Here is a 27,738-nt window from a genome sequence, read left to right on the forward strand (position 1 = left end):
CATTTTCTGCCCATTTTTCTCTGCCCCTGAAAGGTACATCAGTGATGATTTTAAGTCTTCCTCAATTTTATCCATCACATCAGTCCTTCACCCTCATGGAAAAATCCAGAATCTATGAAAATACAAATACTGTTTATTGTTTCAGTTCAAGTTTAACTTAACTGCTGGATCCTACATCACTGAAAAAACCAGTCAGTGTGTGTAAGTTGTACACTGGAACATGATTAGCTTCCAAACTAGTTGTGATGTCACAAATCATGCTTGTAGGTACATGTCTGAAATGTCCTCCCTCCAGCAGATGAATGTGAAAACAGCCTTCCCGTGTCAAACTCAACTACAGTCATTCTCTGCACAATGTAGGTCAAACATTCAAATGAAGTAATAATAAGCAAAACACGTTTTTGAGTGAAGGGGGACTTTAAACTTATGCAGCACGCAATGTGATCATATAAGCTTATGTCTTATTATATTCTTTGAGAACTAAAGTCTTACTTCAGAGAAAACGCTGAGCCTTATTAACACCACATCCACTCATTTTCAAAGCCTTGTAGAAAAAATGAAATTGACAGGTTAATTCTACCATGAAAGAGAGGTTAAAGGTTATACTCCTGATGTCTGCTTGGAAAACAGATCAACCTTCTAGATGTAGACACAGTTCAGACATTGTATTTCAGAGTGGTTGTATCTAGCTCACTTCACTAGTTTATTCAATGATGTATCCAGGTTATTATACACAAAAACCAATTGAGAAAAATGTAACTAACTTTCCAGTTACACACATGTACAGAAAAGAACAAAATGTTTTCTGACAAAGAAACCAGGCTCCATGGAAACTCAGATATATTGATCACTCTTCTGCCTACACTGACGCAGATATACATACACACACCCTTACTGTCCATACACAGGCACACATGTAGACATGCATGTCTACACACCACACACAGACACACCCAGACACATGCCTGTACAAGCAGGCAGTCTGGAAATAGGCACCTCCCACTAGGAGCCCACATAACCGCAGTCCCACACAGTCGATCAATACTATCATCTGAATGCTTAACTTTGAACCCCCAGAAATCAATACAGATTTCTTAACAGGAGCAAAACATATATTTTTCTGCCAAATAATGATGTGTTGCTACAATAGAAAGCAGCGACTACAGCAACTACAGGTCAGTGACAGCAGACAGCAAACAGGAGAGAAAAAGACAGGGTGCTAGCTTTACTGTAAATTGCTGTTTATTTGCGTGCTGCTCCACCCTGTAGAGACTTGGTGAGAAAAATGAAAATCTGGTGAAATGGTGAAATATCCTTAGTAGGTTGTGTGGGCAGCACTAACATAGTGTAGATGCAGAATAAAGGCAATAGGCAGGACGTCCACTGTACACCATACCACTCATAGAAATAGAAATGGAGCATGGGAAATTCCTGCAATGGCTACTACTGCATACAGTACTAATTACAGCTGCAAAGGAAAGAACATAGTGAGCAGAAATGCATTAAAAAAGCAATAGAAAAAAAAAAAACCCCAAAGAGACCATGACAGAGGATGACAGGCAGATGTTTAAAGCGCTGAGAAGAAAAGGACGAACATTCAGAGAGGCTGTGAAGGACAAAGGAAGGATGAATTGAATAAATAAAAGCAGAAATAAGGGGGGGAAAAGAGGTCCACTAGACAGAAGGCGATGGAGGGCTAGGCAGAATGAAAAACAGGAAAGTAGAGAAGTGTGTGTGTGTGCGTGTGTGAGCACGCAATTGAGAGAGAGAGAGAGAGAGTCAGTGACAGGCCACATGGGAGCAGAGGAAGGTGTGTGCAGCATGTCAATACAAATGCTAAGTCACTCAAGGGCTTCAATCCAGCTGAAATCTCTGCCTTGCTTCACAGTCACAGTATTCATTAAAGAAATATAGAGGGAGGGGATGGACTATGAGAGAGGGATGAGAAAGGATATCAAATTGCTATATTTGGCTGAGCTTATCCTGTAATCAAGTCACATTTGTGTCTTTTCATTAAGTATTCCCTGTGACATAAAACACCACTGTGCACCTTTACCTCAACATTCATCCTCCGCATTTCTTTCCCTCTCTTTCAAATATTCAAACAATGTCACATCTCCCCCGTCACCATTTCTTTGATTTCTCTGTTTCTTTCAACAGAGAAATCACTGTGTCTGTCCTTCTGCTATCCCGGCAGGCCCAGCAGTGTGACTTCTTCAGCATCAATAATTGTTTGTTTCCTCTGCCCTTAGTTACCTACGGGAATACTGGGAACTCTGGGTATTTATGAGGGCGTAATCTCCTACCTGGGACGTACTGACACGTCTGCTCCCATCCCTATAACCAGGTGACCCAGGGGACGAGCTGCTGGATGGACAGTTCTAAGCCTGCGACATGACAGCCGAGCAACATGAAATGACAGGGCTTAAAGATGGATGAGAATAAGGAGATGATGAGGAGGATGGGGAACTGAGGAAGGGAGGCCTCTGCCTGAAGACACACTATAGTTTTGCCGCAGGTTTGTCTGGGAATAGATACAGTATCTCTATCAACAATGTTGTGATTCCTCCTGATACTAGCGCAGGTTATGGATTACTTAGAAGAATAACACAGTGACTTACAGCAACAGCCAATGTCAAATATTTTTTATATAATTACAATGTGAATTGCAAGTGTATATCATTTTGTATTTCATGCTTATTAAAATTGAAATAGCTTGAAACTAAATTCATTCCTGCCAAACAAATACTACAACAAAACATGGATTGGATGACTCGTTTTATGTTGTATAGCTCTTGTTTTATAATAATGAACTGTGGCAAAGGCAAGGTAGTGTGTTTACAGTAAAATACATAAATATATACTGTATTTTATGTATTGTATAGTTTTCTAGTGTGTCTCCAGACTAAGGGAGGAAGAAAGCAGATGAGGGGTAAAGGATACATCCGTACGCCGCCTGATCTGGAGCCAACGGCCAGGAGCTTCTGCACAGGGTCAAAGGCCAAAGCAGTGGGCTGGTAAGGGAAACCATGACGAACAGTCTGCAACACAAAAACACAAAACAGAATTTTAATTCAACAAGTAAAAACATTTTAGGATCATGGTTAAGGTAATTACATGATTTTATCATTTAATGATTTTACCTGGCCCTATGACATTCTACCCGGTGGTGAATCCGGTGGAAGCTTTGACATTTTGAAAAGCTAAATGTTCATTTTTGTAAAACTGTGACCTTTAATTCAATAAAAAATACACAACTAAATCCCTTGAAAAGATAACTAATGACTCAAAAGCATTCAATTATGTGTTTCTTTTTTATTGTCAGCAAATATTTTGTCAGAATAGCTTAATTGTCGTATTTTTGAATATGCAATCAACCCTTTCTAACTAATAGATATTTGTAGCATTGCGGGAAAAAAAGTGGATTACAGTAGGCTCAAAGAACATTTTTCTTGTGACATAGTCACATGTGTGATTGCTATGGCGACAGTCTGATATTTTTGTGATGCTTACTGTTTGAAACTGTAGATCCAAGCTGAGGTAAAGCACTTATATTTTTACTTATATTACTTAGAGTACTACTGGTACTACTACAAAAAATGATAATTACGAACAAGAAATGTACCCACACACTCCAACTGTACCTGTATTTGCCCCATATTAACATTTATGAATACAGAACACATTAAAGACGCTGCAGAATTTCAATGAGCTGAACGCAGATTGAAATTCAAATACCAGACCTTTGCAAGGTCAACATTCATACTGATAAAAAAATTTGATTTCACTCTGTGTAATTAGCAACTAGCTTCTATCAATGTTGCATCCGGATTGAACTGAAATGAACTGTCCTCAACATTCATATGTCGAGGCCTGACTAGACAAAACAACACTGTCTCTCACACTCCCACTCCGAGATGCCCTGCATGCAATGCAGCTGTCTACCATTAGTCATGTTAAATTTGCCAGCAGTGCCTCACTTTCTGTAATCTGCTCAGGGGGGATGTACAGACATGGACATCACCAGTGTTGAATGGAAATGTTACAACAATGATATTACTGTTTTACCAGCAAACTGCAGTATGAGAAATTTTGGTTTCAAGCCAAATGACAATGCTACAGAGACGAATACAACAGATTTCATCTGTAAAATTCTTAATATAACTCAATAAACCTCTGGTTTTGAACGCACCAGGAAGTCATAAGTGGTTTGTTTGTTCATAACACCCATTGTTGTCAGACCCCCCCCACCCCCCACCTCATCTCCAGCACAAACACCTTTTTTGGCTGCAGGAATTGTTGTTACATTGCTTTTGTGATTTCATTAATAATACCCAGACATGAATTTGGAAAGATAATATGAGAGTCTGTGAAATGGTTATAAAACACAAACAGAATGAAATCAGTCAGCAGTGATCAGACTTGACAGAGGAAAATGAGAAACGACACGGAGGGACACTGAATCACACTGCTACCAGAGGACAGAATGTGAGTCTGTGTGTGTGTCTGTGTGTGCATGTACGCAGGTTCTTCTGTGTTTGATGGTCTAAATGTTAATTTACACATTTTACACGGTTGTAAGTAAATTATCCAAGTGCATGACATGTTATATTTGTTATATTTAGGCTAAAAAGGTGTGTCTGTGTGTATGTGTGTGTGTGTGTGTGAGACTGTAAAGTATTAAGAGTACTTGGCCTGCAGATGCACATATATCTCTTACTCGACTAATACATACACAGCGCAGTTCCATACAAATGGACACTAATTAATAATATTGCTAACTTTTATGTAAGAGATAAGAACAGTAAGGGTTATGGGGTCGTGTCGGGTTATGCAAAGTGTTTATAGTGAACAGGCACACTAAAAGGTGGGGTGTAAAGCTAACCGTCTTTGAGAGGGGGAGGCGCAATTAAAATGGGAATAACAGCACAGTCTCTCCTGGAAGCCATAATATACCCAGTTCCTCAGTTTAAGAAGGGCATCACCATCTCCATCACCACCATTCAGGAGTAAACACAACAAATGCAGGCATTCTCCTGTCAATTCTAATTTTCAATAATTTTGTCACCTGTTTTCCTCTAGAGAAGTGGTAGTAGAAGAAAAAGCTTCAGAACTAAACTAAATCCAATCAGAGGGCACAATGTTGCACACAAGGGCTCTTTTTTTACAATGCAAACTATCCAAATTTAATAACACTGAACAAATTTATAACTGACTACATATGTATCACAATAATGCAGTTAATGCATCTGGAAGGCATTGGGCTGTAACATTAAGATATGCACCATGAACCCCAACACCTACACTTCAACACACATCCACATATATTTTATAGAGTTGAGCTATTTTAAAATTAAATGGGCTTGTGATCGTAATCCTCTTTCATCATTTAATGGGTTTCGCGCATGAAACAGGATGTTGGTGTGGGACTTGGTGCCAGAAGTGACTACATTTGAGAGTTCAAAGGTAGGTGGGACCTAGTTTGCAGAATAGGCACTGACACACGCCTTCACCCTGTCATTAAGAATCACTTGCCATCCCTATGCCCCCACTCATGGAGGAGACAAAAGAGGAAGGTCAGATGTTAATGTCGGGGAATAAATGTTTTTGCAATAAACCTTTGGCAGTGGAGAGAGCTGCAGATGATACCGGCAATACTGTTTCACGCCGACACCCAAAAACACATCTCTGACTGTGACGGATCAAAATGAGATTTTTTTTTTGTTAACCCAACCAAATATAGAATGCATCAGCAAATAAATTCTGACACTTAAATGTCACACACAGACATTCATACACCAAATCACTCATAGTTAATCATCATGCACATCTATAATGGAGAAACATAGACATATACATAGAAGAATCTAGCCAGACACACACAAACACATATTTATCCTCCAGGTCTTGCCACCCAGGACCTTTTAGGTCCTCTGACCCACCTCAGATGCAGTGTTGCTGGGATACAGGAGAGCCACCCCCCCACATATACATACAAGAGAGCCAAGAAGTGGATGAGAGAGAACACATTTACTCTGGTGAATCTCAGAGCAGCTCATACATATTTTAAGGCCAAAGCCATAAAGCAATTTTTCTCCCTCTTTCAGGGCATGTGTTCATGTGTGTGTGTCCAGGTTCACCCATACTTCCATCTTCTGTCAATTCTATGTCGTGGTGGTTTTCCATTGCCTTAAAAAGCAGGTGCCTGATATAGATTATTTTATTCAGTCAGCAACATTTAAAATCGATAGTCTGATGAGGTAGCTGTTTTCAAACTAAGGTTACAAACCCATACTGTGAGCAGTCCCCAGGTAACAGCTGAAAAATTGACAAGGGAAAATAAATTCAAAGGAATCATGAGGCAGCCGAGATGTACATTTAGAAAGCCACTCAGCTGTGCAGCAACTGTTGACCTGCTGCAAAGGACCTGCGTTATGGCGGCCAGAGGCTGCATTACATCAACTCCGCTCTCCATCCACCTCCTCCCCTTTTTCCTCTTTCTCTGTTATGTTGCTTTCTTTTGTCCAAATATACAAACTTTTATGTGCGCAAGCTTGACGTTCATTCAGATAACAAGACAGACATCCTCGCGCCCCAAAGACTGATACCACCTTAAGCCACCCACCGTTCTCTCTCTCTCCACACAGCATTCAGCTGCAGAGCTGGTCTAGACCCCTAGTTCTATAAATAGCAAGCAGCACCCATGTCTACTACTGCCAGCAAATTGTGCATTGAGCAGCTATATCTCCAAACACAGATCAACTCCATTCAAATACCCCTTATCGTTAGGTGATTACAGTAAATGTTGGCAACATTAATGCTTATATTCTCATTAGCAATGACTATGTACAAAATGTTCAGGTAGCAGGCTTCACATTTTTAGACAGCACTTACCATTGTTTTGCCAGTTAAAATTACAAACGTCATCAGCAAAAGATTATATCAACTGAGGCTAATTTACAATGATTTCATGAGTGACTTGATGAAAAGCAAAAATATTATTTGGCTGTAGTCTAATTAATATGCTGTCTGCAAGCCGTGTCTGTACTTGGCCAAACTGTGTTTGTTGGAGGAAAAAACACCACTCTACAATCAAGAGTGGACTGCATGTTTTAGCAACAGTATTTTACCAGTAATACTTATTCAAGCTTATCAACTTACTAGTTGATAAACACAGTACGCATTTTTCTGGGAGAAATCTTCTGACCCTGAGAAAATTATGACAACAGTATGTATTTGGTGGCAGCAACAGTAATTTCTAAAGAAAGTCATCTTTACTGAACAGATAGTGGGTACAGAGATTCAGATTTCGCAACAGAAAATACGACAGGAAAGTCATATTCACATACACAAATGATATCCGGGAAATGCATTATAAAGACATAAAAACAAAGTGCTATTAGTATCAGATTCAGGCGGTATTTCAGCCATTGACATTACAGCCTCTAACCACCACCACAGAAAACATGCTGCTCCTCCATCCTGCTAACAATATAGATTCATTAATACAGACTACTGAGGCAACTAGTTTCATGTTATATATCCTTTTTAAAAGCCTTGTCAAAGAAAATTTCCACTGCACAAATAGAACAAGTACCAAAATTAAGAATTAAACTTCATAACATTATTTTCACCAATCATAACCAAGATTTGGCCTTGGTGGTACAGAAAGCTACAGAAGAAGGGTCTACTGTTTTGGTTAAATGTGTTTAAAGTTGGGAATACTTAGAGTTTACAGGGCTTTATAATGATTTCATTATAGAAGGTATAGTACAATCAGTCAGGTAATGACAAGTTACCATTAAAAAGAATCAATGAAGGTGTGTTGCACACATGAAGGCCTCTATCATCACTGATCCTGAGTAGCCAGGAGCTTTTTTGACCCTTGGGTGGGATGAACCTGAACTCATATTGATCTGGTTGAGAGGTGTGAATACATTGTCTGCATTGTACAGCACCTTGTAACTCTGGTTTTGAAAATTAAATAATTTAAATAAAGTTTTCTTACTTACATCAGTAGTTTTTTTTTATTACCATGGTAGATAGGATTGCCTGATACCTGCTACAATTTTTAGGCTGAGTAGGGTATAGGTGCTACATACAGTACATGTAATTTCCTTGTTTTACTACTGTATCTCTAGCTCAGAACTATGTTAAAAGAGGTGGTCAAAGAGTGAAAAACCGGTCCAACTTAATAACTAATTATTTGTTTCAAGCCTTCAATATGGCGCGTGGTACTACATGGCGACTTAACTGCAAGACCTTCCATGTGAGCTGTAAAACATTACCTGGCCTAGATGGTGCTTGGATACATTTATCTACACAACAACAAAATCACAAGGGAAGCACTTTACACATGGGGCAAGAATAAAAGGAGGAATGGATGAAGAGGCCACTTGCAAGGTGAGGTTTAAAGCAAGAGCACTGACAAGTAGTGAATAATTCATAGTGAGAGTATGCGTGTGGACAGCAGAGGATAGCAGAAGAAAATGGAAATGATGGAGAGAGATGTACTGTATACTGTTGAGGGCCAAAGGCAAATTTATGTTATCTTATTATCTATTTTGTGATATCAACATATCCTGAGTTAAACAAAATGTGCCAGACTCTAATTTAGCCATCTTTAATCAACAGACATAAAGCAGAGGTTGCTTTAACTATTGAAATCATCAGATTATAAACTAACTCTTTACTAAAACAAGCCCACAGCACACCTGCCCTAATGCCTAATGTTTGATTTGGTCAGTGTTATATTGATAATAGTAGGCCTATTGACAGTGTAGCAATACAGGTAGTCAGGTAGGCAGCTTTAATACTTTGAAATTTATTAAAAATAACATCACTTAATTTCACAGAAGGGGTGAAAAATTGCCACAAGGTAATTGTCAAAATGGTAACTGTTACATTTCTTGATTAATAACAGGTGTGTTAGACTGTTGAAATGTTGAGGCTTTTGATGTTTAATGGTATCTTCAGGTAAGGTTAGCTTTCTAAAATGGCTAAAACCAAGACGACACACACTCAAAGCAAGCTTTACTAGAGCATATAGTTAAATATCTTAGTGATGTTGAAAAGGGAGTGATAACTAACCTTTACAACACTTTGTTGAGTTCAGGCTATCAGTCCTTTAAGTGCTTGGCAGTTGGGACACCTCCGGGTTTTGAAGCTAACTTTAGCCTAACACTAAATTAGCTCTTAGCTGTTAACAAACACTAAGCTAACTCAGCTAACTATCAAGTCCTTTTCTGTGTTGAGGAAGGTGATAGAAACATTTTATCCATCAACAAAATTATTTATTTTCTCACAAAAGCTGGAGCCAGTAATATTACATCCGCTGTTGCAAATTTCCGGACACTCATACCTGATCTGACCTGACATCTTGGTTTGACCATATGGTGTTATATGGTGTTCACATTGAATAGAAACCTGAATATCATATCCCCATTTACACGATCATAACAGTATCCAGGTGTCTAATTGTCTGCCTGCAGGTGTGTCTTTCTGAACATCTCAGCGTCTTATTTCTGCACTGACCATCATAGTTTTATTGTATAACTGACTACCGCATAATGATCAATAACCTGAATAAGGTGTTTCCTTGCCACAGTGGTGGTTTCTATCAGGGTACGCCAGCTGGCATATACAGCTTTCTCAAAACTGGGATATGGTCTTATCCAGGTTTCTTAAACCAGAATATGGTGTTTAAATGTGTAAGACATAACTGAGATACTCCAAAAACCTGATCATAGGATAAGGATACACATGGAAATACACTCAGTGATGTGACTGGCAGGTGTATTGATACAGTGTCAACGTCTTTTTTTATTATTATTATTGTTCTTTATTTGTTGATCACAAGAAGATAGTTTGGTAAATAATTATCCTGTGATCACAGGGTACACAAGATATCAAAACTTATATAATATATGTGTTTATATATATTATATACATATAATACTACACTATAGACTGTCTGGCCTTCCTAAGTACAGTTTTCTTCTCACTTTTTGATTCTTGGTCCATGATCAGATATCTTTATTGAAGATATAAAAAATCTGATTCAACTCTAATAGTTAGAAAACTATTGTAGCTGTTTTTAAAAGCCTTTTTCTTTTAATCCAGAATATTAATAATAATAAAACTGTAATACTATATCATTTAAAACAAATCAACCCTCAATCACATAGAGTAGAAAACTGTTGTCTGTTGGTTGAAGCAGTCAGTGATGTTAGAGCAGGTCACGATTAGAGCAGGTTTTTATTTAGTCATATGTTGTGCAGCTTTCCCGCAAATCTAAATAATATTTGTTTTCTGTACTTTCATGTTTGTTTATAAGTCAAAAGGTCTCAAGTAACAAACATGATCATTAAAGCATCTCATTAATGTTTAATTAGACAGGAGGCACAAACAAGAGAAGCCTCTCTCTTTGGTAACTTTATGTTGATGTTATATTGTTAGATATAACAAAAAAAAGATCAAACTGTTTTTTTATAGGGTTAGTAATATTTTAGAGTTAAATATTCACACCATATACATCTAAAATAAATTATTAGAACACAGAACAAGTGCCACTTTTGAGATTTAAAATATGAATACTGTATACATGTACAATATGTTATTATAGGATGGTATAAGTGCCATAGCAAATGCTGATCTTTTGCTTTGCTCACTGAAAGTGTATACAGTTTCAGTCATGTAATAATTCTTATCTGTCAGCTGTTAAAGACAACGCTTCATAACGTCATAATGTTGGCTAAATTCTAGCTGGCCACTGTTTGCCTGGACAACAATTAGACTCACAAAAAAGGGAACAAAAAAGTTAAGTTGACCAAGTTGACTTGAATTTGGACAGTAAAACCTTGTGGGTAGATACAGGTTTTTAACTGTATTGGACATTTTAACATAAATGGATTTTTTTGTCTTTTTGTAAGACCTTTTAAAGGCACATGTAGTCCCAAAAGGGACCTAGTAAAGATCTTTGAACTACAGTGAATTTATGATTGTTTGTACAGTCATGCAAAGCTCTTGTCTCCTTGCATCACTTTATGAATATATTGTACATATACTGTCGTTTGTCAGTGTGTTTGTATATTTGTGTGCACCTGTATTACCCAGGTGTTTTACCACCTGTCCCTTCAGGCTACATGTCAGGATGAGACACAGCAGTGCAGAAAAAAGTAGAGGATTCCTGTCACAATCATCCATTATAATTTACAAAGACTTTACAGAGTCAGAGCACCCATCAAACAAACGGAGATACACATGACTTCACCCACCAGTGTTTGAAGGGAGATATTTTGAGGTTGCTCTAAAATTCCTTTGATCTAGTCGGGAGCAGCCCAAAATAAAAAAATAAAAAAACCCATATCTGAATGTTGGTAGGAGAGAAGACGCTAGGAGGGAGGAGTGCAAGAGGAGATCAGCGGTTTCTGTGTGTGTGGAATGAAAGTTGAAACACACATTGGTTATACAACACAGCATGATCCCATTCATTTCCCTTCACACTCTTGCCTTTATTTCCTCACCAAAGGTTTATTGTTTATTGTTTGGACACCCATCAGATAAACCTCTAAAGTCTTTTTTTTTTCTTTGGTCCTTGAAAGCAGAAGCAAAAAAAAAAAAAAATCAGCATTCAACTAAATCCAATAGGCGTATAATTTCCACAACTGCAGAAAAAAATCAATATAAGCAATGTGTTGTCTACAGCCTGCTAGGACAATCCTTTTGGTTGCACCTTTCAACATCTATGTTATAACATAACATATAACTATAATTTCAATCACACATGAATGACCCCAACCATCTAGTTCTCCAGACAGATCAAATTCAGAAGCTAAAGACTCTACCTAGACAGCTTTTTTTCTGTTCTAAACACTTACTGTTGTGTTTGTTGTTATTGTTAATATGAAATACTAAGGCAGACAGGAAGTAATGGGATATACATTTGCTGTTTGCCTATACTGAGTAGTTTAAAGAGCAGTGAGAACCACTATGATACAATAATGCATGCCAGCTCAAGGAACTCACTTAATCGACAGAAAAAACACCCACAGCGTAATTGACAGGCGATCTTTGCAAAGTCTAGCGCAAAACCACCACAGGAGGGATTGCTTGGCACCAAAAATGAAAACAAAAACACTTTATGCCAAACGCAGGCTATAATTGGCAGTACATTTTCCACTGAGGTATGTTGTAGCGGGCAAGCGATCACCTTTTGATATTAAAAACTATCCCCAAGAGTCTTTTTTCCAATGTCTTGTGCCATGAATAAAGTGATTCAAGGTTTCCCGAGCGTGATTCTTTATCATGCTGGAAGCCAAAGGATGAGGGAACTTTCATTCATCACTGAGGCTGAGGCTGATCTAATAAGCGCTATACACACACACACACACACACACACACACACACACACACACACACACACACAGAACAGTAAACAAATGTGCACAGGGTGAGAATACAGTGTGAGAGCTGAGAAGTATGAAAGCGAATGAATGAGCCTGGATAAGCTTCCCTCCCTGCCGACTGTAGTGGGCTAATTTGTATGAGAGCTGCAGACTACCCAGGGTTGTGCGTGTGTGTGTGTGTGGCCAGAGGAAGTTGATGAGAGACACTTGTATGTATCTATGTATGTACTTATGTTTTCCTTTGTCTGTCTGCATTTATGCATTTATGATTTATGTTAGTCTGAAGTGTTTTGGGATGATTATGCACACATAACCACACAGACACACTTCGACCCTTCAAAACACTGCACAGATAAGAGCAGCATACAGTTGCTTTTTATCTGGCAGCATTTAATACAAACCCCTTAAGGGCCAAATGTGATAAAAATGTTAAGCATGTGTTTCTTCAGATGAAAGCGTGGGCTTAACAGCTATTTAAGCATAATTTCTCTTAGTGCCATGCAATCTTCTCTGTTTGTGCGCGTGTCTGTGTGGAGGAGGTGATAGTTGTGATTGTACGTTGGGGCTTCATGTTGCTTTCATGCAGCACTGGGGTCAGAAACCAGCCATGTGTGTATATACTATATATATGTGGTTTAACCTTTTAACCACAGCAGCAGGCATGTCAGTGAATCAGTCATGGCATCAGCATCGTGCCTTAGGCTTGATGGGAAAAGTAGGAGTGGACAAACTAGTCACGTGTTATTACCCACGACACTGAAATCTAACATGTTACTCAGTCATTCCCTTTATGACCAGTTACATGCCCTGCTAGAGAGGAACCCACATTTACACATGGTTGATTTTTAAAACAGTTTTTAGGTATGTATCTTAATATTTCAATTTCTTTCTTTCTCATGCACTAAATAATTGTGTTTGTTATTTTTGCTCATATAATCACACAGTAGTACATAGAAAGTACACAGAAAGGCAATAAATGGCTGTTTCATGTTACCACATGATGGACAAAGACTAAAGGATGGAGCAACAACAGAAGACGGTGAGAAGTTCTTTTCTCAGCTGTGTGTATTACTTGAATGGTTTGAATAGATACCTGAGTTTTTGTAACAGTGTTTTAGATGTGATCATTATTATGCTGTGTTCAGACAGAACACAAAGCGAATTTTTGTGCGTCGCGAGCGAAAAACTTACCACAAACACAGTCGGTGCCTTCAGTTGCTAGCTAGCTTACAGCTAATGTATAATAATGTATTTTGCAGTCAAACTCGAGCCAGTAATGCGATGTGAAAATGTGCTTCGCGTTCTGTCTGAACACAGTTTTAGGCTGCAAGCTAATGTGGTTAGCTTGCGTGATTAGCATGTGATTACACTGCACATTGTCTTGGCAGTGTAGGTCGAAGCACTGCACGTTAAAACTGAACTGAACACTCGAGGAAAACTACATCACAGGGAAAGAATGTTAACACAAGGTGCCTCCACATTTGAATCTCTTGTAATATTGTAATATTTATTTATTTAATTTGTAAATAACCATGATATAATAACCACAACATTAAATATACATGTTATCATTTGATATTTTATATCTTGCACCAGAGTTAGCTACTTTTCATTTACTCTTCATTTAAGATATCAATTACACCAAATATGTACAGTATTGCATCATGGATTTTACTCATACTAGAAAATACATCTATAGCTTCAATTTAAGAAAATATTGTTTCACCTGAATTTTATTTTTTAAAACAATGGGGAAAAATGAGTGAGTTCCATGCAGAAAACATTCCTATGTTAAAATTAAACCCTTTAATATGTTGCCTCATATCACTACAGGCAAGCTGAATTTATGCAAAATAAAACACAATTATGGTTACTGCCCACATAATAGCAGCTACTGCCCATCATCTGTACTTATTCTACCTATACAGATAAACATTTTAAGGTTATATTTGTATTATTATACTGAAATGTTATACTGAAACAGAACTCCTTCTGGAGTATACTGTCTTTTACTTATTGAATAAATTTTTTAGGTACTTTGTGACTTAATGATGAAGAGAAAATGCAACCTTGAATCTCCAAACAAGCAATGTTTTTATTATGATTTTTTGGCAAAAGTTCAGTAAGGAAGATCTCTTCCCTCAGGCTCCACCTTTATTCCTCTTTGAAAGAATGTCACTATTTCCTCCTGCTCTATTTTTCCCCATCACTTCCACTTTCTCACGCTGTCAAAATCCCTACATTCACTATTCCGACGTCACTACACCTGATCAATGATCTCTCTGCCTGCGTTCCCCCGGACGACTCTGGGGGAACCCTGTCCTATCTCCTATCTTCATATGGGCGTACGCTTAACGAAGATGCTTCACATTAATGGAGTGTAATAACCAAAATGTTTTTTCTGTTGCCTCGATAAATATCTCTCACTTTTAGGGAGACATCAAGTAGATGAGGTTTTTCAAGTGCTTGAGAGTAGCACTTAAGAACAGGAGGATCCACTAACCACTCAGGGAGGCAGGGCAGACACCAAATGTCAGTTTTAAGCGAACAAAGTGGATTGTTTTCCATTATAAAGTTTCAGCTCAGCAGTGTCAGCTGCTCTCTAATGCACTAAATCATTATGTTTGTGTTATTTTTGCTCATACTTTCTCACACACTAGTAAATAAAAAAGTATAAAGAAAGGCCAATAAATGTCTGTAATTGATGTTTCTCTACAAGTGGCCACATGTTGGATAAAGGATGGATCAACAACAGAATTTTTTTCTCAGCTTTGTGTTTTACTTATGAGGACAATTTGCAGCACATCTCTGACATTTTTAAGCATTTATTGCCTTTTATGAGCAGTCATTACAAAATTGATCTGTAGATTAACTGTGGATTTAAGATAATTGAGGATTGATGTAGCCCGGAAACACATGCAATGATGATATTAAAAGCAAACAAAGAAAGCATTCTGGACGGGGCCTTTCAGGACAAAGTGGCGCCACGATAGTTGTCTAGAGTGGTTTTCCTTCATATCATCCCTAGTAACAACTTGAATGGTAAAGTCGTCACCATAAGAAATCAAGGTTTAACGGTTTTCTTTTAGAGAAATACAACTAAATTAAACCAGAATTTTGTACTCACTAGTAGCCACACATCACACAAAAGAGGAATTACTGCAGTGGTAGATCAAGCACTGCAAAATGAAAACAGACTTCATGAGAGTGAATTGAAGCGAAATGAAGGGCTGTTTGAAAAGCTCACTCGATTATACGTATTTGCACAGCATGAGGTGAGGCAGGCAGTCTGCCGTCACCTACAGACTGAATGCACAAAGCATTTTAAAAAACCCACACAAAATCAAGCGGAGGCTATTTCTCTTCCTCTCTCTCTCTCTCTCTCTCTCTCTCAAACACACATGTACACACAATAATGTAGAATATAATACAATAATTAATGTTTCTACAGGATCTTCATATCATACAGATTTTACCTCAGTGACCTTGCTACTGTTGTTCCCAGTGATGCTTTTTACTGATGCCCATCCATAAGTATAAAAAGATATAGAAAGTTTACATTTATTATATTATTATATTAATTATATTATATTGATTGTTTTTTCTGTTAGGATGGATGCTGCACTCTAAACACACACTGCTTCTTGAAAATCCGCCCTCCTCTGTGTCACTTATATACACTTTGCTGAACGTCTCTCCTCTCCTATTTTCCCCATCTTCTCTTCTCAGTCTGACATCAACTCCTCCTTAATTGATCCCACACTGAGGCTTCTGACAAGCAGCCGACACATGGTAATGTGAGACTAGCTGGAAGTCAACCCACTGAGTCATCACACCCATGGCGAGCTTGTGGGGTCGCTGCTGAGGGAATGAGGTGATGTCATCTTTACAAGCCCACAGATCATGCTGTCAGAGGAAAGACACGGGGGGCAGAAGGGCGGAAACTTCTAACCTTTGAACTTCAGCCATGTATCTAACAATTTTCTTTGCACCTAATCTTCTGAATTGTTGTACTACATAAAAACCATTTTAGTAATGATTAATAGTATGCTGCTGACAATTTCAGTATTTACTCTCCCCCAGTGTCTGACACTGAGGAGCAAACTTGAATTCACAGCACAGCAATATATATGCTGACGTTCATCATGGTAACAAGTCTACAGGAATCAATATACTGTACTGTGTACAGTATAGAAAGTGCTGGGTAGACTAGCATTGGTTAAAATATTACGTCATATAAATAACTAATTAGCACCTCCCTCAATGAGATACATTCACTTGTGTACAAAATAGATGCATTTATGACAAGACAAACTAACTAACTAACATTATGAGTGTGTAGTTCTTTGTGGATGCGAATGATCTTACTTTGGTTAAATTATTCAGTTCAAAAATTACCATGTTATTCGGGCCTACTGGGTCTCATTAACTATAAAAAGACTAAGAGTACAGCCATGCTAGCAACTCTGAGGCTGTACTAAATGAGGATAAGATTAGCATGCTAACATGCTCACAATAACAATGCTAGCATGTTGATGTTTAGCGGGTATAATGCATGTTTACCATCTTAGCTAAGCTTGTTAGCATGCTAACAAAGTACTTGTGAGGCTGATGGCAATGTCATTAGTTTTGCAAGTATTTTGTCATGAACTAACGCACTGGACAAATTTAAATTTTGACCATATGATGGTGCTAAATGAAAAGTTAAGGGATCACAAAAATTATTATTAGGTATGAAGGTGTGTATGAAATCTCAGGGCAATCCATTTAGTGTTTGCTGAGATATTTCAACTCACTACCACAAATGTCAATCTCATAGTAGCACTAGATGAAAACTCTGGATCACCGGAGTAAATAGGATACGTCATCTGGGAACCACAACATTTTTGCCAGTCCAAGGAGATGTTGAAATATTTCACAGGATAAAGGAAAAGTTTTACTTGCTGGTGGAGCAACAGGAAAAGTCAGGAGTAGAAAGTGAGTAGATTTGTTCTTCTTGGCACTAAAAATGTTTATACCAAATTTCATGGCAACCCATCCAATCAGTCAGGAACAAGGTGGACTGGTATTGCCATCCTTAGAGCTATATCAATAACATGACTGAAAATCATCAGTAACAACTCTACATTAGATTGTTATGACCTGTTAAACATACTGAAAAGGATTGACATCAGCTCAACAGAATATAAAATATTTTCAGGAAAATTCATCCTACTTAAATGCCCCTTAGTCTTCTTGAAGGGCTGGCTGCAAAATGTGGCACAAATAAACTACATTCTTCTAAAACATAAAATCTAATTTGAAATATGATTTTGGTGGTGCTTAATCAGCAAAATTTGAGGTTTTTGAGATGAATCATTTATTTAAGAAGATTAGAAATGTTAATGGGGTCAAGATGTCCCAGTAGTGCACCTATTAACAAGCTCCAGATCCACAAATATTAAAACTCTTGAAATTTAATTGAGTTCAGATATGATTTTTGTAGTTGGCAGAGATCTGAGAATGACCTCACCAGAAAAACGATACAGTCTGTTTATGTTTTCCTAATGAGTGACCTATTTTGGCCGAGCAAATAATGACTGTTCTTTTTTTTTTTCCAGAGGCAAAGGTGGAAGTAGCGTGATGTTGTTATAGCACTGGAAAACCTTTTAGGGATAGGTTTGGGGTGGATGTTGGATGTACTTTAAGTGCAGCTGCCTTTGACTTGAAGACTAGGTTACTTACTGTAGTTTACTTGTAGCCATGGAGGCCAGATCACCTCTGGAAGTGATCTTGTTCAACAGATCACAGTGCTAGAACGATGGGATGTAGTCATAGATCATACACACCTAAATGACAATGGTTAGATTTACTTCTGAATCAATTAAACACATTTAAACACATTTAAGTATGTGCTCATCTGACAGACTGATGAAACACATTTTATATTTTTTCAGCTTACAGCTTACATTTATCTGTGGCTGAAAGCATTCAGAAATTCAAATGAATTAAGTTGGAGCCTTGTTCTTCACAGCCATAACTGGGACTTAATGAAAATGGAAAAAATCACTTTTCATTGATTGAAATTCTATTGTCGGTGATCCACTTGAGAAAGGTGACGCGGTAAAAAAAGAAGTGTCACATGCAATATGAATGAAGTCAGTTGAGGTAAAGACTTCACAGAATACAGATGACAGTCATTATGAGAGAAACTGGCAAAGATTAGTATCTGTTAGTGATTTTTACCAACTGTGAAGAGCTTCTATTTTAAGATATATAGGCTGTGTACAGCATTTTATGATTTAATGCAGTAGCCCTATCACTGTATAATTGTGAAGCTTGTAGAGGACGCTATTTTTGTTTTTTAATTAAAAAAAAACAGTAACACATCAGTATTTTAAACGTATTTATTCAGAGACGTTTCACTGCTTGGAAGCCTCTCTTTTGCAGGAACACCCTGATCACATTCACACAGTTACAAACATTCATACTTGGAAGCTGCCCAGTACAACCACAGTCTGATCAGCTGGCCGCTGAGCAGCTTTTATTTTTTTATTTTTTGCTTTTTTATTTTGAGGACAATGGCTGCCCCACATTCATATTCACTGACTCTTTTGAATTTACTCCCCATTTTTCCTCTTTTATTTCTATTTTGTTAAGAATTTTCAAACCTGTCCTTAGGACCACCTTGTTGTGAAAAGAAAGGACAAAACAACCCAAACAATTGAATAAGATAAGATAAGATAAGATAAGATAAGATAAGATAAGATAAGATAAGATAAGATAAGATAAGATAAGATAAGATAAGATAAGACAGAACTTCATTGATCCCAAACGAAATTCTTGAATGTTATTTTGTCTCTCCTTTATAGGACTAAATTTTACCTTCAGAAAACCCTGTATTAATGATGTGTATGGATTCTTTGAAGGGAAATCATGCTACGCACTTCCTGTTTCACCTCTTCTCTTCTAGGTTGACATCTGAGTTTGTGTGGGCCAACTAGGTAACGTTACTGTCATGTTCCTTCACCCATGCTGAAATGAGTGCTGGAAGTATCCATTCAAGATAGGGCATGATGGGATGCGCCTTGTTAGCAAAAATGTTTACATACTGTATGTGTGGCACTGAAATGAATCACCTCTGGTATGAAGTGCACCAAGAAAACGTATTACTCCAGCAGCAGCAGCTGGTAATACTCACGCATGACAGAACGGATCCATGATTCAAGCTGTTTATGCCAAATTCTGATCCTGATCCATTAGCATGTGGCAACAGAAATCATGTTTTGTTGGATTGTGAGATGTTTGTTCACTGTTCAGTCATCCAGTATTGGTGATCATTTTAGTCGTTCTTAGCTAACAGGAAGAAAACCCCAAATGGCCATGTGCTGAATTAGCCTACCCACTTCAAGGTTTGACAAGTTTTTAATTCAGAGATAACTTTTGTTCTGGGCTATGATTTGTATATCAGGGCCTTCCTATCAGCTTGAACAAGTCTAGTCATTCCTTCTGACCTCTCACTGTCAAAATGTTTTCATCTACATAATTGCCACTGACTACAAGTTTTTGTGTTTTTCTGTTATCTCCAGATACTGTGGGTACACTGTATCTGAAACTTGACATGAACCTATGTGAAGATGCTGCCTTCAAGTCAAAAGCCCAATGCAATGTTACTTCTACATGCCCATCAAACTAAGGCCATCCGTTACGTAGCCTTTGTTGCTAAGGTTGTTCCGCAACGCTGTTCTCATTGTCTACTCACATTTTTGGATCCGATTCGGGCTCAAACATGTACAGATGTATTTGAGAAGTTTATATTACAAGTAAAGAACGGAAAAAATAAGCAAAATGCTCCTACTACTACTACTGTTTGTTTACATAATATCCGGAGCTCTGCTGAAGGCCAGCTTCTGAGATCTGGCCAACAAAACAGAGTGGGCTCATCGGGAGGGGGGCCTTAAAGAAACAGGAGCTAAAACAGCCTGTTTCAGGCTGAGGCTGAACTGAGGGGCTGCAAAAAGGGCCAGTATAAGATAAATAAGACGTTTTTAAACTGTAAATCATGCAAAGATATTCCAGTAGAGCCCCAGATTTAAAATATAGACTTGGAAATGTGCATAATATGGCCCCTTTAAACTTACTCAACACATGGTAACATATTAGTAGGTCAATTTGAGGAATCTGTTGGGTGATAGCCAAAAGGAGGTTGCTGTTTCTAGTCCATAACCCTGAATGCTCTCTGTGTACTTTGGGAAAAGGGCAAGTCTCAGCCATAATTTAGCCTTCTGCCCTCCTTCTGTGCTTCTCTTTACTTCCGTAACACCAATGCAGCATTGTGATAGTCAGGAGAAAAAACTGACTGAGGAAGAGAATTGCACCAATGTGCAGTAATAACTATTCTTTGTTTCCTACAGATGAATACATATCTACATATACTATACGATAACAGCTATAATAGGGTTGGTGAGGTGAGGTTACAAATCATGATGATTTATCATTCTCATCAATACCTCGTTATTGTATAATTCAGTTCAATTTATTTCATTCAACTCAATACAGTTCAGCTCAGTTCAATTTAGTTCACTGCAGTGCAGTTCTACCTCTTCCAGACATATAAAATAAATATAACAACGTGATGCGATTAAACAAATAAAGATGCAAGAAATTAGTCTTTAATCATGACCATCATCAGGTGTAAAACAAAATTAAGTGAACAGGCAAGTTTGACCCCCAAGTTTGTCAAATATCCGTAAGAAAAGCCTCAGACACTGCATTCATGTAATGCTTCCACCCTCATCTTCCCTTCCCCACCATCTGTCTCTCCCTTTGCTGTAAACAGAAATGAGTCTATAGATTCAATGAGACTCTCAGCCACCTGGGTCCCTCACATTTCCCTCTTTTACTCCTTCAGTCTGAGGCACATTTCACTAAAACCTTCTTTCACCCCACCAGCCAGTGGAAACAGCACCTTCCTATGCACTATAAACACATAAAATCTAATTCAAACAAAATGAGTTATAATATCTTCCCACACTGCACAGTGAGGACAGAAGTCATGACTAACTTTGAGATGTTAGCCAAGGCCCTCCCACACATACTGCACCAGCAAACAGATTTATATCCCCATTAGAAAGAGAAGATCCTATTTAAAAATATTTGGGGCAGTGAATGGAAATGTTTATATGACTGCCATGTATCTCTGTCTGCTGTTTTTTCCGTTTGTTTTCATTGACAGTACATTCAGGAAACACACTTAATCGCATGAATCCAGCTGATGAAACACATGTAATTTTCTTTGTTTACCATTCATCCAACACCTCTAATCATTTACATAAAATATCCTTTCAACCTGGATGGGAACAAACAGTAAAACAAAACAACTTTCTGCTATGTGCGGCTTGCTCATTTTTCGTAGCTCAATGAATTAGCAAAAAGGTCATGGGAGACACATTTTTATTCATTACATGGTTCTCAAGGTCTGTGTGTGTGCGCACGTCTACATCCAACTCTCTGCACAGATTAAAATGAGAAAGCTGCATCCTCGTTAGATGACGAGAGAGACAATAACACAGGAGGCTTCTTCTGCTCGCTCACTTTCTCATCGATAAAAAATTGAATTCATTCAACTTTTACTGTCAGATGGGGTTTCATAGTTTTTAGCATGTTTTTAAAGCTACATATAGTCAGTATTGTTGTTAAGCATAGGGTTGCCAGGGAGATCATGGTCCAAATCATACTCTCAGCAGAGGATAATAGATATCTGATGGAGACGATGGACAAAGTCTGACAACATAGTTGATGAGTCACACAAACAACCTCTTCATCCCACTTTAAACTCTGTCTGGGCTAAGAAAAGGGATGAACACATATGATTGCTTCCTCTGTGACTGTCTCACTCTCTTCCACACACAGATACAGACATGCAACCTACACCTTTACAGACTCAATAAAAACAATTAAGAAATGTGGTGGTGGTGCCTTTTTCAGGAGAGGTTCAATCAATTCAGTGTCTTTAATAACAACCATAGATTAAGCCACACGCGGAGGAGGAGCAGCTTCCTGCATGGGACCAGGCAATCATGCTGTTCTTTTCCAGCACTTTCTCCTCCCTGTCTGTCTGCCGAGGGTGCTCTGCAGCATCCTTTTCAGCTTGTGAATCAACCTCCCTCATCGTCCTCCTCCTCCCCCCTTCTCCTTCTTCCCCCTTGTTTCCTCTATAGAAATAAAAAAGACAAACTCCCTCCCTCCACCAGTGTCACTCAATAATATAGCTCCGCAAACAACCCAGTTTCTCTTGGGTTCTCAATGAATTATTCACAGCCATATCCAAAATGCACCCCGTTTCTTTAAGGGTGAGGAATAATCGCTGCAGTCAGCTCCAAAATGCATCCAGAAAAAGGGCTGCAATGGGCGGAAGAGACTCTTGCTATAAATACACCCCTCACCCCCCCCCCCCCCAAACCCCCTCCTCACCCCTCCACCCCCACCACCCATCCACATCCCTCCCTCATTCTCACTCCTTCCCAGTGAAAAGCACATCAGCTAGGACAGTAGCCTACTGCAGGGTCCCTTCGCTGGCTTGCTGTGCACTTTTCATGCAAGGGAGGGACACCAGTTATGTCATCGCTCCTACACCATTCGTGCCTGCTTGCTGATGCAACGTGGAGGCTGCTATTCATTGACTTCCTCTGGGTTGTTTATATCACATGTGTAGGATACTGCAGCCTGTAGGCTACAGCATGCTGATGACGGGGCGCATATACTGTGGCTATACTGCACATACTGGTGGGAGCTGGAGTGTACCCAAAACTGCGCACACACACACACTCACACACATGCCAGCTGTGCACACATGTCCGCGGGGGCTGTGCTTTATGCAGATGAACAATGGGTGACTAATGGACATAACCGCAGCTATTTGGCGTTAAGGCCCTAAAACAAAAAGCTACTACGGCTGATAAGAACCAGAAGCGGTTGTCTGTCAGTGTCTCTCTCTCCTGTTTTGTCAAAATTTGCCTTAATTCTCAGGAGAATTAGAAACGAGGAGCTTCCCGTGGGGCTGAACTTTCAACACAAACAGAGAAAAGCAGGCCACCGAATCTAGCGCAGCAGCTGAACTCACTCCAGATGCAACTTTTACGATTCCTCCCCACTTCATTGATGCCCATATATCAGCGCCTGTGGACACCGCTTTGTTTTCAGTTCATCACTTATGTGGATAAAGATGTGAGGAAGCCAAAATCCAAGGTGCTACACTGACAGATTGGACATCAGTCCTTTGTTTGATGTTGGCGGCCTACAACAGAATAAACCTCGCTATCTACTCACCTTACACAGCTGAAAGTTTTCCGACACTAGCGTCTCTTGGACGTCGATTTCTTTGGGAGTTGGCGCCGCGGTGGGAGTCCCGGCCGCGCTCCCGCACGATGGAGATCCGATAGTCCCTCCCGGAGAGGAGGTGGTCAAACCGTCCAACACCTTCCGAAACTTCTTCATTTTTTTATCGTGCGTTTGTATATTTTAAGGTTAGGGATAGAGAGGAAGAGAGGACCACTCTGCGCTCTTCTTTTCCCAGAGTTCCCAGTCTCCTCTCAGATACAAGAACCCAACTCGTTTAGGCAGCTAAAGAAATAAATCGTCTGTTCATGCAGCAGAAGCAGGCTATACAACCCACTCTCTCTTTCTCTTTCTTAAGTGCAATTTAAAAAGTCACAGAGGCACCTCATCTTGCACTCTGACTGTTGTCCACAAAAATGAATGCGTCTGAGCCACTCTGACCTGAGGATTACAGTCAATGTTGCAGATGCAGGTCGCCTATCTCATATCAGAGCACCGACGGCTACAGAAACTACTCAACTTCATCTTGCTTTTGCATCCTAAAGTAACATCCAGTCCCGGGCTTGGAGAAAAAAAACAAACCTAAACATAATCAGGGGCCGAGCAGCGATGTTAAAACACACAGAAGTGGGGTAAAAAAAAAATATCAAAAGAACTTCGAGCAGGTCAATCCACTTCCCCCCCAAAAAAGCACTTTCACAGCACTGTGATTACCAGTAACAGGAAGAGAAGGAGGGGGAAACAGACTGGAGACGCAGAGGCAATGCAGTTAAACGCGGTTTGAGGCCGGAAAACGAGACAACTCAAACATCGAGGAGATGAAGGCGGGAAAAAACAGATGCTGTTGGCTTGACGGTGTGAACTGGAGGTTAATCTACGGATGGATGTGAGTCGCTTTTTATATCTTCCAGCTTTGTTTCAGCGTCTGTTCCCTGCAGTCCGGAGACAGGAGACGGGAGCTGTCCGCGGTGCTGAAAAACCACAGCAAGCCAGCCCCGCCCCCCTCCACCAGCCCTCTCTCTCTCTCTCTTTCTCTCTCTCTCTCTCTCTCTCTCCTCCCCGCCCTCCCTCATCCATGATTGGGTGAAAGCGCTAAATCAAAGATAGATAGTGATGAGGAAAAATAACCTGGGAAACGGCAATAAAAGAACATGTCACCTCAAAATTTTGACCCAAAAATTCATTCATCATTCATCCTCCCATCAAACAAAACAGAGTCTTGGTAAAGACAGGTCTGAGAGGAGAATTAAACACTGAAAAAATAAGCTGCATGGTTAAAGCTTTTTTCTGAGTGCTGTCTTGTGGTTTTTGTCAACTGGCTCCATTTGCTGCTAGTTTGAAGTCTCCATCAACAGGATCCATATAAGACAAATGCATCAATACCAGAGAAAATCTGAACTATTCCTTTAAATGCAAGCTGCTGATCCCACACCATGCTGTACAGCCTTTCTTCACTGGATTTTAATATTTTATTGTGAACTGACAAGGCATCACATGGTCAGACCCTTTGAATTTAACACAGCTATCGACGCCTCACATTGCTGTCAGGACCTTCAGGCTGTAACAGCAGGGATGCTTGACTGTTCCAAGGTCTAGTTTTAAAGCCTCCTTGACTAAAGAACAGCCTTGAAAAACGCTTCCCTACTGTAAAAGCATCCAGAAGACCACTTGCATGTGATATCGGCAGAATCTTACTAAAATCCCAACTTAATATTTTCATATTATACACATATTACATATGCTTCTGTGTTGTATCCACGGATATGCACTTTTCATCTTTCCTCTCATTTGTAAAGCACCTTATAACTACTGTGTTTAAAGGTGCTACAATCTACTTGTCAGTCACAAATCCACTGAGATGTGTAAGTTCATTTAGGTCTCACGGGTATCCACAGATGATATTTGACTATTGGACCAATCATTCAGGTACCAAAACACTTATGTTTTAAAAAAGTTGATGTAGATTTCCTGCTTGTTTGGAGTAGTAAAAAGAAATCATGGAGTAGAATATTGGGAAGCAACTGACAGCTTTAACTGCAACTATAGACTGATGGGTGTGAATAAACACTAACTGAATTTGCCTTTTGAGTGGAATAGTCTGGGGTAGTGCTTCTGTATATGATTACAATGACATAGACAATCAGGAGACTGAAGCCAGTGCAGTCTAATACTGCTGGTTTAAAACATTTCAGACATTTTGATTGATATTCACACAATGCATTAAAAAAACCCCATAGCAGTGGTTTTGCATGTCTGAGTCCATTAACTACAAATTGAACATGCTTTACGTTACCACAGACCATTTGACAAAGTATGTGATAAGTGATAAGATTGTTTTTCTACCTTCTAGGCAGCCATTTGTTTCTCTTCACTTAAAAACATTATGCAGATCACTTAGCTGAGACTTGGATTGAGAATAGCAGTCCTTCAGAATGAACGCTTTGTCACCCCTAATTTATTATTGTATTTACTGTTGAAAAAGCAATAATGAGCCATATTGTCAGAAAATACAAATAGGAAAACTGTGTACAACATTTTTGATTGCAACTGACTCGAGTCTCAAATGTCAGAGTATCCCTGAATGCACCAATAAGAAGACTTACCAGAGCAGTGCCAGCAGGCAACTGCCATACAGATGAAAATAATATAATGTTCAATTAAATAAATAAATACATAAATAAATAAAGCAGACTGTGCAGAACAAAAATTCTAAGCATTTACAATAAAAAGAAACGATAATTACCTAATTTTAATGTTCAGGACCAGTGATATTGCATAAGCACTTACGTCACCAGCATCTGCCCCCTGGCAATACTTGGTGTTATGGAGTCAGAGCACAGCACACGTGGTCGGTCTGTCCTATTCTCCAATCTAAGATAAAATGATATACGGACAACACTTTGTGGTTTGTGTCATGAGTGCTATCCAGAGTGCTGACAAACATACACACACAACCCACGAAATGTACTGGCTTCAAGATCCTCTCAAGTGTTAAGTCTCTGCACGTGGGTCTTCCTCTCGATTGGTTGCTGAGAGGAAGTAGAAAAATTACATTAACAGAAAAATTAACAGTAATAAAGCTATCATTTTATTTTTTTAAAAAAGCCAGAGATATTCATATATACAATGCATTTAAAATATTTCCTACAAGATTCTCTAAGAAGTGTCAGTAAAGATCAACATGAGATCCAGTTCACACACATAAAATGGCAAAGGCACTGCAAGTGCAAGGCATGGTGGGGGGTACTTTAATTTTCTGCTAAAACAAAGCAAATTAAATTACTTTCACATTCATAGCATGTCATAGCTCAATTTAGACTAAATAGTGCAATTTTCAAACATAATTATGAAACTCTACAGAGGTTCTCTTTGCTCGCCCAGAGAGTGCGGTCATGTTAGTGCGCTAATGGATACATCCATGCTGGGCAAATAGAAGCAAAGTATAGATAAAAAAGACACCAAGTCACTTGTGTGAATATGGATCTTTAAAAATGTGATGGTTAGAGATTGTGTAGAAAAAGTCCCTGTTTAAGCCTTGTGATGGTACTTGCGATCTCTTAATAAGTATCACAGGTTGTGGAGTTTGTAATCACTGTGGTGTATCTGTCAGTATACACTAGAAAACGCCTCCAAAGGTTTCTTGTTCTTGAAGGCTGTACAGGTTTACACTTGGTAAATGTTTTTCTTTCTAGAAGAACAGAGAATGACAGAAATCTCACAATAATAAACTATAATATAAGACAGAATTCACAGTCAGTTACACTGAATGTCCCATAAAACTTTGTCTACAGGGCATCAATACAACATACTAATATAATTAGTCTCAAAAGGAAGTTAAAGGTAGAGAGTGTAGAATTTAGTGATCTAGCAGAACTGACTTGGCAGAAATGGAATATAATATTTGTATGTTTTAATTAGTGTATAATCACCTGAATTAAGAATCGCTGCATTTTTGACACCTTAGAATGAGCCCTTTATATCTACACAGGGAACATGTCCCCTTCCATGGAGCCCG

The 27,738-nt window shown here is 38.9% G+C and overlaps 1 protein-coding gene across 2 annotated transcripts in view; it reads right to left on the bottom strand.

Annotated features, from left to right (window-relative positions):
• Positions 1–24,658, bottom strand: part of stxbp5l (syntaxin binding protein 5L) — a 159,788-nt gene extending 135,130 nt beyond the window's left edge. For both annotated transcript variants that reach the window (XM_042425874.1, XM_042425873.1), the window contains exons 1-2: positions 23,715–24,658; positions 2,944–3,041 (exon numbers count right to left, since the gene is read on the bottom strand). In XM_042425874.1, the coding sequence (XP_042281808.1) occupies positions 2,944–3,041; positions 23,715–23,882 (266 nt within the window). In that variant the 5' untranslated portion in view covers positions 23,883–24,658. The remainder of the gene's footprint in view (positions 1–2,943; positions 3,042–23,714) is intronic.
• Positions 24,659–27,738: the final 3,080 nt, after the last annotated feature.

This window comes from Thunnus maccoyii, chromosome 11, assembly GCF_910596095.1.
Source record: "Thunnus maccoyii chromosome 11, fThuMac1.1, whole genome shotgun sequence".
Taxonomy (NCBI): Eukaryota; Metazoa; Chordata; class Actinopteri; order Scombriformes; family Scombridae; genus Thunnus; species Thunnus maccoyii.